This window comes from Scleropages formosus, chromosome 20, assembly GCF_900964775.1.
Source record: "Scleropages formosus chromosome 20, fSclFor1.1, whole genome shotgun sequence".
Lineage (NCBI taxonomy): Eukaryota > Metazoa > Chordata > Actinopteri > Osteoglossiformes > Osteoglossidae > Scleropages > Scleropages formosus.
Window position 1 is genome coordinate 1,465,216 of NC_041825.1, and position 15,235 is coordinate 1,480,450.

Sequence of the window (15,235 nt, forward strand, 5' to 3'; positions counted from 1 at the left end):
GTCAGTGTGTGAGAGTAAAACCTCGTGTTCGAATGAAGTTTAGTCGATCATGAAAAGCATGAGTGCTCATGTTCTGCACAATGAAGACAGACAGTAACAACTACTAGAGGTTTACAAAATAATGATGAGCTTTACCTCAACAACACTGTAGTGTATATTGTACTGTACTGCACTGTACTTCACCACAGTACCTCAAGGTGCGCGATGAAGCAATGACAGCTCGTCCAGTAGGAGACAGGACAGGAGATGAAGCAGAAATGGGAAGAAACTGAGAAGATGGCCTGAAGGACAAGGGCCCCTTGGGGAGAGAGTGGAAGTGAGGATGTGAGGAAGAACCAAGAGATGGCAGAAGAATGAAGGCAAAATTGAAGGAGGGGTGCAATGAAGGTGAAACACAGTCATACCTCACTGCCGATGCGATGGCATCAACCGTGAATGATTTACTGTAATTTCCCACAGTGATGCTTGTTTCCCAGCAAGAACTTCCTGTTTGGCAGAAATGTTCACATACCTGCAATGTCACAAATCTCTTGGGCTAAATACTCACTCGCTTCTGTGAAGCGCTCGTCCTGGTCAGGGTCGCAGCAGTCTGGAGCCTATCCTAGAAGAACTAGGTAAAGGAATACAAGCGGCAGTCCATCGCAGGGTACCCCCCTCACACCCACAATACAGGGAACTTAGAGTGTCCGGTTGACCTGTCCAGCAGGAAGAAACCCACAGAGACACGGGGAGAACATGCAAACTCCACAGAGACTGAGAACAACCAACTTCAAAGCTGCGCCCAAACAGCCCAGGGACTATGAGGCAGTAACGTAACCTGCTGCACCACTGTGCCACTGAGCTAAATACTGTATCGTTTATCAAAGCAACAGCCCTACAGACAGCAGGCAAGTGAAAGGTCCCCATTGAGCCAGTGGAGATGCTTTATAATTGCGCTAACTGACATTTACTGCGTAATTAAAAGCCTCCCTCCTGCCGGAATGATGCCAGCTCCGTTCTGGTGCCAGGGATCCCCGGTGACTGCTGGCACTTTACAGCTCGGCTTTGAGCTGCGGTCAAAGCTTTCGCAGGCGTCATGTATTCAGGAAGAGCCTTCAGTGGGCTGAACAAACGGCGACACTTCACTTTTTCTCATTAATTATCAGTAGCTTCCAGGCTGCACAAAGTTCTCACAAATACTTGAGCTGCAGAGATCAAATGCCCCTCTGCTGGTTACAGTGCTGCTGGCGACATTATTTTGTAGAGGAAAATATGGGGCTCGGCTATTTAAGGAGAGGATGCCAATAAAAGCATATAAAATATGTTCAGAAATGGACTGATTTGCTTTGTCATCAAACACATTCTGCTCTTTTGACTCGTGTCCACTTCCCCAAAATGCAGCAGTAATGTAGTGGTTACAGCTGTTGCCTTTGGAACTGAAGGTCACAGGTTCAACTCTCACCTCCAGCTGTGGTTCCCTTAAGCAGGGTACTTACCCTAAATTACTCTGGTAAATTTACCCTACTGTATAAATGAGTAAGTAATGCTGAATGGCTTAACAGTGTAAGTTCATGCAAACAAAAAAGCTGTCAGTGACTCTGCTCACAAACCAGCTCCTCAACAGTACACCCAGCTAAGGAGTAATTCTTCAGAACTGATCACACACAGTGTATTTAAACAAGTATGATACTTTCCAGTTAGTGTTCCACTTATTCTGGCCAAATGTGACTGTAAACATGCCACAGGTTTACCATGCTGGATATAAGGGATGACGACTGCTTAAGAGTTCCAGAAAAATAATTTTCTGCAAACTGTTACTAGATTTAACATCTTTTTTTTCCTTCGTTGAATTAAATCCAATTAAAACCATTACAAATATTGCAGTGTCTCCACATTTGTCAATACAGAGAATCAGGCGTCTGCATCTAAGTGTCTCTCCTGCTGAAGTAGTGAACGGATTGTAATTGCTGCGAGATGTACGTTGCGTTGGAGAAAAGCGTCACCTAAATGAATACACGTACATGTAAATGTAAATAAATAACCACAATACCGACACATAAGTCAACATCTAACATTCACTTACCCTGGTGAACAAATTCATGAGCAATGTAACCTCCTGCTCCCAGGGAAAGCAGTGTAAACTGGGTTGCTCTGCTCTGCAGATCAGGGCGACGCTGCAGGTACAGCTGGGTCCTCGCGCTTCCTGAGGTGCTAACTGGTTGGGTGTGGGTTCGAATCCAGCTCTGGGTGTGTGGGGTGTGAGTGTGTTCTCCTGTGTTTGTACACACACAACAGGGCCATGCTAAACCACTTCTGTTCCCTCCTCTGCCGTGAAAGCCACGCAAATGGTCGTTCTGGCTCGGATTCGATTCAAGGGCGCTTCCACCACCAGTCTCCGAAAATGATTTCATTTCACTCTTAAAACCAAGACTAAACTCCTTTACGAAGCAGAGCACACGGTCCATTTTTGTGTTAATGCTACTGAGTTCTCGACGGGCTGCTGCCAGGAACGGTGTCCCAACGCGGAGCTGCGCCCTTACGTAGTTTATTCTTCATCCTTTATTTTCGACTCATTTAGGGATTATTGGTCGCCGTTTCACACTCCGAAATGAAGTGAAAAATGCCGTCTGCAGTGTCCTGTTGAACTTGTCCCTCATGCTCCTGCCACATCTCATTACACACTGCCTGCTCCTCACACACTGTCCGTCCCCCTGCTGTCCCGAGAGCCGTGCACCAAGCGCTGCCCCTCTCCATCAGCATTAGGGAAGCAGCGGCACAGCGGACGTCTGAGGAGGCAGCTTCTTAACACGATTAACCGCCGTTCTGAATGACATGAGCGAGGGAGAGGTGCGGCGGCGGGGGGGAAATCGAACGCGGATGGGAAACTCGTACCCGGGGTAATCAGGGTGATGGCGTGTTGGCACGACTGCAGGACCTTTAACTGAGAATGACCTTAGAAAAGGCCCAAGTTCAGCGCTGACTGCGTTACCTTTCAGTGGGTGGGTGGGTGGATGGTGGTGGTGGGGGGCAATTATTGGATGGAGGGAAATCAATGAGTAAATGTGGCCACAATCACTAGATCACATTGGACAGTGAAGTGCTGTAAGAAGTACGTCCTGCTGGAAGATCGGGGCTCCTATCAAGATCAGCACACGCCAATACCTCAATATTACCCTGAAAACAAGGACACTCGCATTCCATCCAAGAGCACGAGCAGCGGAGACAATTTGTCAGAGCGTTTCGAGGCCTGGAGAATAATTGAATTTCCCGCTTACTCACTTAAGGCTGTTTAGGCACTTTAACCATGTTTCAGCATATCAGGGGATGCTGCATTCAGTTTACTTATTAAATAGAGACAGAGACAAATGTCCCTTGCAGCATCCAGCATTTCCAATCTTATTCGAAGGGTAACAACGTACCGAAAGCAATAACCACCTTTTGTCTCCAGGTCCGACCGTCGACGGCACAAATCTGCTGGCTGGGAAACAATGTGTCATTGCTTTGGATCCTAAAACGATCTTTATCTGTTGGTGTGTTTTTCAGTTATTTATCTCAATATGTAGCGAAATTTCCCGCTGATCATATATGAGCTCCAGATGAACCAACTCCCTATGAGCAGAGTGACGTGGAAGATTGTTCAACTGAGGAGGTATGAGAAGCTGAGCTTCATGACGAGCACCACGGAGCGCACGTCCTACCTGGGTGCCACGGGGCCGCAGGGTGTCTGGTGCCTCGCAACTCCTGGGCTGCAGCTTCAGCCGTGGGTTCGAACGTATCAGGGTCTGGGTGGCGTTTGCATGTTGTCCCCGTTTGTGTGGCCTTCCTAGGGATGCTCTGGTTTCCTCCTAGAAGACATGTGTTTCAGGTGAACCGAAAGGCTGAATTGCCTAGAGAATATGTGTGTGCGTGTAGGAATAAATATAAAATATAAACGAGCTCCACATAAGCGCCACTTATTGAATGAATCGTAGACAAAGCCTGCCCGAGACACCAGAGCCCTTACGGTACGATGAGGCACAGTACCGTGATCCCTCTTTTCCTGACCTCACTCTATTGGTAAGTAATTAGAGAAAGAAAAGAGACTCGTGTCCTTTATACCGTGTGTCCCCACGAGCCTCAGCGCATGTGTCGCTGGGTCCCGGAGGGAGACGGGAAACGCACTCGACCCTCCCGTCAGTAAAGAAACCACAACGATGCGAGTGACCGTGTGGCACCGCGTTCTCCGCTTGCTCTCGGGTTCAGCGTTTTTCAGTCGAGCTGCCGGGGGATGCCAGCTGAGCAGGGAGAAATGCGTGTGGAGAGACCCGCGGGAACGGCGAGCAGCACGAAGCAGCGTGTGCCGCCGCGGCTCCCGGGCGGGACGTGTTGGACAATGGAAGGTGACGGAAGGAGACCAGCGGGGTCACGCGTGAGGTCGACAGTTGGGGCGTGCCGAACGGGCCGCGCACGCCATCCCTCGAGCTTCCCGTGGACCAGCTGCGCCGAAAACGCCGAGTCGGGAGGCCGGAAACACCGAGAGCCACAGTCCACCTTCAGAGTCTCGTACAGGTTGTAACTGTGACCGTGAAGCGATACAACAACGAGCCTGAACAGGAGCACCGTCGTTGCGAAAGTCATCAAGAACAATCTATTGGACCGCTGCGGAACAACACATAGGTCCAGACTGGAACCCGTAATGTGCGTCTTGTCCAGAGGCGTTTGCTGAGGGAGGGATTTCCAGGCTTCTGCTCACACACACACACACACACACACACACACACACACACACACACACACACACACACACACACAGTCATTACTACACTGCAGGTGCTGTCACTGCGACGGCTGGTCACAGGCGTCATCGTTGCATTACCAGACAGAGTGAAGAAAAGGCCTGAAAAGCAGCACAAATAAATCCTTGGCTTTGTTATTAACTCATATGCTTTTTTTTCCCAATTTTTGCAGGAATTACAGGACTCGTGATTAAGGCAACAGAAAAAGGAATGTGCAGAATAGGAGGCTGTCAAGGCACAGCAGGTGAAACGAAAGCAGAGCCGAGTTCATTCTTTGCAGAGACTGGTAGGCAATTGCTGGGCGAAGCGTATCTGCTGATCTTTGCGTCTCAAGCGCGTGAGGTCGTATGAAGCGGAGTCGGGCGATGACACGTCTCTCGCGTCCCGCTCATGGACACGTCTCACTTCTGAGCGTCGCCATTTTCATACCTGCAGAGAATGCAGGTGTCACATAAATCAAGCAACGCCGCCGACAGTTATGCTGCAAATTTGGGTGAGAAACTGAAGGAGGCAAGAATCACAACTTTTCAAAGTTCCTGAGATCGAGGGATGAAAACCTGCTTCACTTCTCCGTCCTGATGTCGCGAGTGGACTGCTCAAAGTCACCGTGGCTCTTCACACACGAGCGCGCAGGATCCACGTTCTCTTCCACTCGGCTGCGTCGCTCAGTGAGTCACTGCGCCATCTAGTGGTCACTGGGCCTCATGACCGCAAACACCACTGGAACGTGTCACAGCACGACCTTTTACCGCCCTGTACCGCCCTATACCGCACTGTACCCTGCTCACTTTACGAACACAGCTGGGTGAGTCTCATGAAGGAAAGATTAATAACCTCTATGGTTATTTCAGTTACTTTGCCTTAAAACAAGGCGGTCAGTCGTCACGAGCATTTTGGAAAAGAAAACTTTCTCTTTTTTATGCTAAAAATCTCACTACTAACTGTAACACGTCCGCATTTCAGATTCAACAACCGAATGTTTTCCAATTACTATTTTTACAGGAGCCCAAATTAAAATGTTGAAAATAAAAAAGGGAAATAAAGCCCAGATAGTATTAAAAATGTCCACGCAATATTAATATAATATACCCGGACAAACTGAACCCACGTTCCGAACCTCAAGCTCTAACTGATTTTTTTTTTTCCCCTCTGTCACCTCAGTTGCCCCAACAGGGAATCCGAACCAAGTTCCAACTGGACGATTCTTCATCTGAAGGACACTAAACAGTAGATGGGGGGGATGATGTGAGCAACACACACACACTTTCCGAACCGCTTGTCCCAAACATGGTCGCGGGGAACCGGAGCCTACCCCGCAACTCAGGGCGCAAGGGAATACACCGAGGACGGGACGCCAGTCCGCCGCAAGGCACCCCAAGCGGGACTCGAACCCAGACCCACCCGAGAGCAGGACCCAGTCCCAGTCCAACCCACTGCGCCACCGCACCCCCGTATGGGAGCAACAGGTTCACTGAATTTTCAGGACTCTCCCATATGGGCCGAAACGCAGAGGTTCTGTAACACACTTTGTTTTGCGCCTCGGTTTGGATCGAAGCCCATCATGAGACCCAGTCAGGACCGGAGGCCGCAGGCAGCTTCTCTTCATAAATAATCCAGAGTCACTTTTACCCCCAAATCAGAATCACACACACACACACACACACACACACACACACACACACACACATTTTCAGAACCGCTTGTCCCTTACAGGGTCACGGGGAACCGGAGCCTACCCGGCAACACAGGGCGTAAGGCCGGAGGGGGAGGGGACACACCCAGGACGGGACGCCAGTCCGTCGCAAGGCACCCCAAGCGGGACTCGAACCCCAGACCCACCGGAGAGTAGGACTGCGGTCCAACCCACTGCGCCACCGCACCCCCATCCCAAATCAGAATCAGTAAAAGGTAAATAATTCAGCTGTATTAGTGAACGAGCCCGACACCCCGACGCAGCTTCTGCGCGTTTTACTGACGCCTTTTTGCGACCGGAACCGCAAACGCGGGTCTCGTTCGACTGATCAATCAACCAGTCAATCAATGGCTCGATCGATCCGCAGCAAACAGGTTCGACAGACCAGAAAAAACAGCGCAGATCCGGAATGTGCAGCACGTGATTATACAACGTCGCCTGTTTCACCATCAAGACCAAAAACACCTGGAAACTGTTGAATTAACCGTGTAGTCGACAAAATTACTGCGAGTATGAATCGGACGAAATATTTACATTTACATACGAAACGAGTGGTTGTTCCTTTTTTTCCAGTTACATGACCTTTTCGTTTATTAAAATTGTGAGTCTTAGTTCTCAACTCACAACTGTAGCCAGTCTGGTGTCACTTTGTGACCCAGTGTAAGTAGTGTATCTAGCAGTGTAAGTCACCTTGGTGAAGGTGTGTGGGATGATAACATTACATAGAGTTAATTGGAAGTCGTTTTGGAGAAAAGTGTCTGATAAAAAAAATAATAATAATGAATGTAAACGTATTGAGAGCTGAACGATCACCCATGAAAACGGACTTATCCTCCAAGAGAACCAGATGCACGACTTAATGTACAGCGGTTCCGAATGGAAGGTCACAAATGGACCATAAAGATATATAGAAACGACTGACATCAAGTGTGAATCCTGTGCTGTACAATGAGCGTTGTTCTGTTTTTCAGCTAATTTCACACATTATTCACGTCAAAAAGAAGAATAATAATAATACACTACTGTACATTAAACTCGGTACAGTGTTACTTCACTTTTACTTCTCAATCTACTATCTTCCACTTGTTTTCAGCACCACGGGACACAAACGGCCCGTTGCTCTGTCACTGGCTTCGCCGCGGTTTACACGCTTAACCGAGTTTAAAGGGAACAAGTCACGTGGTTTCTTCAGATCCGCCGCTGCGCCCTTTGAAGCTGCGCACCTCACTTTGAACCGCAATCAAGTCGCGTTACAATCAGCGAACGGCCACTAGGGGTCGTTGTTCTGCGTTTTGTCTTAAACCTGCGCTACACGGGATTCAGCGGAGAGCTTTTTGAACTCGACCTGAACTCGACCTGAACTCGACCTGAACTCGGCCTAAAGCAAAGCTGAGCTCAGGACGGAACCATGGCGCCTTTCTTTTTGCTTACTGGCCACTTTCAATTAAAAAACTAACTTGAAGGAAATCAAGCTTCAAAGCAGAGGTCCAAAGCTTCAGCTAAACCTGAGGACTTGGTTGCACCTTAACCAGGCTTAGTACTTCAGGTCTATTTTTAATGTGCGCTGGACCTCAGCTAACCCTGAAATAATTTTCCAGTCGCAATTTCCATTACCTCGGCTAACCCTCAAGTGTCTTTACAAATTAGCTCAGTTATGTGTCTCCGTCGGCATCTGATATGATTGAATATGATTCCACTGGCATTTACATAATGTAGGATGGATGGTTCCTGGAAGGGCAGCCTTGTGTACTTCTGAGAGTACAAAAAAGAACTGATCCTTCCTCCATTTTCACTGATGTAATTTGCTGAAACTCCCCTTGATGTAAATGGAGAAGGTAGGTTATTTAAAAAAAAAATACTTTTAATAACCAGTTGTGCCAAGTTAGATAGGGTGTAAATGTATGTATTTTGTAAATTTTAACTCTCACAACTGCTTCATTTATGCCCAAAGAAGGTCTGATCATATTTTCAAAATCAACATGTTTCAAACTGGACATAAACATATGGAGTCTTCTTGAAAACAAAGTGTAGCTGAGAACTGAGTCATGTTTTTATTTAACACCTGAAATTCAGTGTAAGTGATACAGTAATATGACCGAGGTCCTGGAACATTAGAGGAGCTCAAGTTCAGAGCTGCAACACGATCTTTCAGTATGAAACCTGAACACTGGTTTTACCGTTAGTGAGGTATTTCAGGGTACAGTAATGGACAGACACATCAAAGTCATGACATAACCATCATCTCTAGCGGGAGACGTAAAAGACAGCATTGCCATTTGCAAAACCATGTGATTAAACTAAAAACAAAGGATTTAGGAAGGACACAAATTAAAAATAGCATGTCACTGTGATTATAGTTTTTAATTTGTTCAAGAAATTCTTGACAAGTTAATTTTCTTACTTTTAAATTTCCAAAACTATCACAAAGAATTTACCATAAAAGGGATACATGTATCTAAATAGCATAGTTTCATAGTTTAGTTTTATGAAGTAAACCACAGTTAATGGTAGCTCTTTCAAACAACGATATAATGTCAGTGCAATCCCAGTTCTGATAAAATGTGAGGTCACTGGATATGCTATGATACAATGTGGATATGCATAATTCTATGCATGATATTAATATCAGAGTCTTTGATTTGCAGAATCAAAGATGAATCTGAATGCAGAATCATTTGAATCATTTGCATTTCTGTCCATTTTTGTTTTGATGGGAAAGATGAGTCTTATGAACCAAAGTGTTCTCAACTGTTTTGCTTTTCGGTCTATAGATAGTGTCTATTTTTCAAGCTAGACTGCAGTTTCATTTCTTCTCTAGTCATCTTCCTCTTTGTCTGCAGCAATCCAAGGTGAACCAGTTATCCTAGAACTCACTTATACAAAGTATTATCCATCCATCCATCCATCCATTTTCCAGACCACTTGTCCAGCTAGGGTCACAGTGACAATAGGGAGAGCAGAGAAGCCCAGATGTCCCTACCCCCCGCAACTTCCTTCAGCTCGACCCGGGGGATCCCCAGCCGTCCCAGGCCAACCGGGACATATAATCTCTCCAACGAGTCTTGGGCTGACCTCAGGGCCTCAGCCTCGATATTCTGTCCATGAAAACTACAAACAGGAGTGGGGACAAGGCACAACCTTAGAGGAGTCCAACACCGACACTGAACGGGCCTGACTTAATGCCGAGTATGTGGACACAGCTCTCGCTCCGTGTGTACAGAGACCGAATGGCCCGCAGTGTTTCCCCTGGTACCCTGTACTCTTGAAGCACCTCCAACAGAATTTCTCAGGGAACACGGTTGTAACCCTTCTCCAAGACGATAAAACACATATAGCCTGGATCAGCGAATTTCCATGGCCCCTCAATTATCTGCGAAAGGGTGAAAATCTAGTCTACTGTTCCACGGCCAGGACGGAAATATTATCCAAGAGACTTAATTCATAAAACGTTCTCTTTTGTCATAGGCTGAAATGATTCATCATTATAGTTAATACAGGACTAAACAGCTAATATATGCATCTCATGTAATTAATGCAACATTAAAACGTTCTGACACTAAATTTGACAGGTACTACAGTGGACAGGAACCCTAACCCTGAAAATGACAGACAAGGTTCCCAGAAACATCTAAGTGCTATGAAAATTTGTGAGTGTTGCCTGTGTTCAGCTGACAAACTGAATTTTATTGACTGGGTACTTAAAATGTTTTGTGTTTTTTATACTGGCTTCTCTTGCTTCTCTGAGGAGTGTTTCAAGTCACATTACATAAAACTTTGGTTACTTCAAATAAAACAATGGCTTGTATCTGACAGTGTTTCAGAGGTGATTAAAAAGGACTTGCCTTCTGAATAACCACGTGAAAAAGCAAGCTTTCTATCCATGGTTGGCAACATCCTCACCAGAGGCCTGGTATGTGTGTGCCCATGGGTCACTTCACAAGGACAGCCAGTCCACTGGATTCACACGCGTTCCTACTGGAGCTCTGACCTTTGGCCTGTGAGTGTGTGTGCGGCTCCAGGCTTCTTACAGATATGGCACTGAGAGGTGAGCTTCTCAAGGCAACCGGGGTCGTGTGTCAGACACCAAAGAATGTGTGTCTGGTGGAGCACAAGACAAAACTTTTCGACCAGCTTACGCTCTATCTGCGCGAAGACCCAGTTGCTGTGTTTCTGCATGTGTATGTGTGTGTGTGTGTGTGTGTGTGTGTGTGTGTGTGTGTGTGTGTGTGTGTGTACATATGTCTATGTCCCTGGCCAAAAAATGCAAGTTCTAGCCCAGCACAAAACATGCAATAACTTTCTGCTCCCTCTGTGTAGAGGCACATTCGGAGACCTTCTGTAGGTGTGTGTGACTTGCAGGGTGGATCACAACTTGTTTAGTCCACATCCTCCTGCTCCAGGAGTTTCTGCCTCTGGCTGTGATCTTGCATGTGTGTGTGCGTGTGCAGTATTGCATGCATCTGCAGAGGTGTGCCACCACGCCGCCCTATTCTGCACCGTCAACCTTTCGTCCACTTCATCTCTGCTCTAAGAGGTCCTTGAGGTAAACCACCACGTCCGCTCCCGTCACCCAGGGCACCACGGTGGCCTTAATGCCAGAGGGCTGACCCGCCTGCACCTCTGTCAGCAGCCTGTGCAGGGGATAGTCCCGCCGAGCGAAGGCCATGTCACCGGGCCCCAGTACAAGCGAGGGACAAAGGTCATTGGCCCCGTCGCCCACGTAGCAGACGCTTTGGAAAGGGCGCCCTCGCTCCCGTGTCCTCTGAGCCAGGTAACCCTGCACAATGGCCCTCTTGCACATGTTCTCGGGGCAACGCGGGCAGTCGTGGGAGTGGTACGGAAGGAGGAGCAGCCTGCCGCTGCTATCGAAGCTGGCCGGATTGGTGAAAACATTGAGGAAGAGCTGGCGGGCTCCCACCCTGCGCAGCCAGGCCTCGATAAAGTATGCGTTGGCATCAGACACCAATACCACCTCAAAGTCCCGGGGGTGGGCACGCAGGAACTGGAAAAGGTCGAGGATGCCAGGCGACGCGGGCATGGCTTCCACAGCTGAACGAATGGCCTCCTCGGCCACACCCTGCTCTGCCATGTACGCCATCACCCTCTGCATCTGCTCGTTGTAGCGCCCGGGCCGGAATGAGTCCCTCAGCCAGTCGGGAAGCCGCTTCCCAGGCGCTGCCTGCACCACAGCGTCATCGCTGCTCTCATCCACAATGGTCTCGTCAAAGTCAAAGAAGATGAGGAAGCGCTTGTCCTTGTGGACTGTGGCTGCCATGCTCACTCAGAGGCAGAGCCTCCTCCTCCTCCTCCTCGCCTGTAGGGAGGGAGAGAACAACAGCTGAGTGCGGAGTTCTGCAGGACTGGCTGCCTCAGCACTTACTGTTTCGAGTAACAGTAAAAACAACACTTTCATCCGCTTTTCCTCTGCCCCTGCAAGCCAGGAGGAAGTTTAAACAAACGGGACATCCAGAAACAGACACAGGGCTGTAGTGGGATAGAGAGGAGGATCACTGCTAATACTGAAACAAGGCAGCAGGTGGCGTAGTGGTTATGGCTGTTGTCTTGCACTCAGGTTAAAATGCTGTTCATGCTACAGTTGCCTTGAGCAAGGTACTTACTCTGAAAATTACTCTGGTAAAATTACCCAACTCTATGAATGGGTAAATAACTGTAAGTAGCTTAACACTATAAGTCACTTTGCAGACGTGTTTGTCTTTATATACAGGCTACATAAAGACAAACACGTCTGCAAAGTGACTTATAGTGTTAAGCTACTTACAGTTATTTACCCATTCATAATCTGTTATTACAAAGAAACTTCCACTTAGATTCTGTGCTGCTGGGGTGTGTTAACAGGCTGTAAAAGTAGTGCTCAATGGATGTGTACACAGAAACTGCAGTTTCCTGCTTTGATTAACAACGTTCTCATCCATCCATCCATCCATCCATCCATCCGTTCATTCATGTGTTGCGGGAGGGGGACACACAAGGCCTGCGGAACAATGTTGGGTACACGCCCGACATTGTACACAGTGTGTTTGTGCTATTCGCGTGGCGACTGAGGTAACGTACTGAGAATTGGCTCGCGATGCGTGAGCACGGTGGCGAGCGCACCTTCGGTTGGACCGCGAGCGCGCACACGGGTCGCCGCGCTCGAGGTCACGCGCTGCACGCAACGGACACGAAGAGCAGGGCGCCAGCGAGACTAGGAACACCGCACCGGGAGACTCGCGACAGGACGCCGCGAGCGGCCCGTGACGTCACCGCTCTGCCGGCACGAGACGGGAATGCGTCGCGCAAGTCAAGTGCCGCAGCGGGCATAACGCCGGTCGTTAGCGGTGACCTCCGACGTGCCGTGCTGCGGTTGGTCCGAGGTTTCCTCCGTTCGCAGTGCGGGGCAACATTTACTGATTAAAGGCAGTTATTAGAACGGTACGGAAATATAATTATAAGCAGCGCGGCACACTGACACTGACTGACTGAGTGACTGAGTGACTGACTGACACTCACACTGACTGACTCAGCGACTGCCAGGCTCAAAGCGGCCCGGGCGTCCGTTGGACAGCGCCAATAAACTTGCCTTCGCGTTACAGGAGAGACTGACCGGTGGTGACAACAGGACTGGACCCCGCATTTGTGCGTGCGACCCGTCCGTATTCCGTTGTCCGTCACCTTACTGTACGACTCGTTCGTCTGTAACGCGATCGTGTTTCCCTGACGCGGGTCGAGATGTAGCGCGCGTGAGCAAGAGAGAGCGCGCCGGCGGCACGCGCCGTTTGTGTGAGTGGCGCGCAGGACCGCAGTGCCGCGAGCGTCAGTTTCCTCGCGCACCCACCCGCAGTACCGCGCTGAGCCTAGTAATGTCACATTCACGTTGCTGCAGTGCAGCTACACGCTTCGGCAGGCGCCGGTGTCAGCACACGCAAATTGCTAATTAACAGCAGCAGCAACATGAACAACAACTGACAAGAATAACAATAATTTTTAGCCCCGGCTTGAAAGTGACACACAATTATGCAATTAACCGCAAAGCTGAGCAATTAAAACACATTGCGCGCTAGTAGTGAGGTACGTGAGAGACATCCGCGATAATTCACAGCAGCAGCAGGCTGAGGCAGAAAAAAAGTGAGCAGTGAGTGAAGCCTTTTTTCCACACGACTATTGAATTTTCCACACTCACTGTGTACTGTACCGATACCGCGAGATACTGAGTGAATAAGTGCCTTTGCATACTCCGCCGTCCCTCTCGGCTCCGCCCGGTCGCCGTGCCTGGGAGACGCCGGCTCTCTGCCCGGAGCGGCTGCCCGGCGGCGCGGCTCCCCGCTCTTCCCCCCGGCCGCCGTTCCAGGGTCTGTCAAAAGTGGACCGGCGCGCGACCGTCCCGATGACGTCTCGAGCCGCGAGCCCGTGACGACACGTTAAAGGGGAACCTCGGTGCATTACTGTCGAAAGATCGATATAAATATATAAATAAATGCTTGAAACAGACGATGTTGCGACTGCATGATGATGTGCGGCAGAAATACTACGCGCTAAGTGTGGTTAAAGTGTTCAACCAAATGTCACATAGAATTTATGCTCACAATTATTGAAGTTATTTATTAACCTTCCTTGTCCGCGGTAGACAATCAGCTTTTACAGCAGCGATGTAGCCACAATACAACAGGCTCTTTTGCGAATGGACAGGGCTGTATACGAGAAGCACCACTCGCTCTTATAAGTTGTAGCTCTACGTGTGATAGAGGCTCAGTTGCTGCTCTCTTTCGGCATTGATTGGGCTGCTGGCGCGGAAAGCGCTCGGCTCAAGCGACGCCGGTCAAAGTGGTGAAAAGTGGTGAAAAGTGGTGAAAAGTGCGGTCCTTGTGTTTGTGTACCTGTACATTTTCTGGGTGGTTCAGGAGGTGCCTTGCCCTGCTCACACTTTTAAACCGCAAAGAATGAATTCAAACCAATCTTTTCGCCGAACTACGTTGCTCAGGTTGCTCTCAGCTCGCTGCTGTTCCATCCACAGTAGCAGCTGAAATCCCGCCAAAAACATGGCTTTTTGTCAAAGAAAACTTTAAAGGGTAGCAGAGCAACTTCACAAGAGTTAAAGTTAGAACATACTTATTGCATGTTCACAACAAAATGACCTTGTATTTTAAAGGATGAATGAAGAGTTGTTATGACTCTTCCTGGTCACCATCGGCCACGCGTGAACATCCATAAACTGACCATCACACACACACACTTTCTGAACCGCCTGTCCCATACGGGGTCGCGGGGAACCGGAGCCTAACCCGGCAACACAGGGCGCAAGGCCGGAGGGGGAGGGGACACACCCAGGACGGGACGCCAGTCCGTCGCAAGGCACCCCAAGCGGGACTCGAACCCTAGACCCGCCGGAGAACAGGGCCTGGGCCAACCCGCTGCGCCACCGTGCCTCCTGAATTGACCATCAATTGATGTGAATTCATCCTGATGCTTATTATGGCATTTCCGCTTCTATTTGTGCGCTCCAGCTGGCCGCCCGCACACAACACAAGCCTTGCGGGAGCTGCTCCTCGCAGCGAACACTGGTGCCCAACCCCAGCTCTCCCGAAGAGCGCTTTCCCCCAGTAAATGTTGGGACGACGCCTAGAGCTGGACCTTCTGCTCGCTGGGGGATGATGTGTGTAAACTGTAAAGCCCTCCAAAGAGCCGAGGACGCCTTTCTTGCACCGAAGGACTCCCGTCGCCCTCGGCTGCCCTGCTGTCCTTTCCAGAGGGGCGGCTCATATGACATAGAGCGCGGCGGCTATTTTAGGAG

At 49.1% G+C, this 15,235-nt stretch overlaps 1 protein-coding gene across 1 annotated transcript; it reads right to left on the bottom strand.

Annotated features, from left to right (window-relative positions):
• Window positions 1–9,341: 9,341 nt before the first annotated feature.
• LOC108919065 (probable phosphatase phospho1) lies at window positions 9,342–11,753 on the bottom strand. Its single transcript, XM_018726808.2, has one exon. The coding sequence runs from the start codon at window positions 11,720–11,722 to the stop codon at window positions 10,964–10,966; it is 759 nt and encodes a 252-aa protein (XP_018582324.1). The 5' UTR covers window positions 11,723–11,753; the 3' UTR covers window positions 9,342–10,963.
• Between the last annotated feature and the right edge of the window lie 3,482 nt (window positions 11,754–15,235).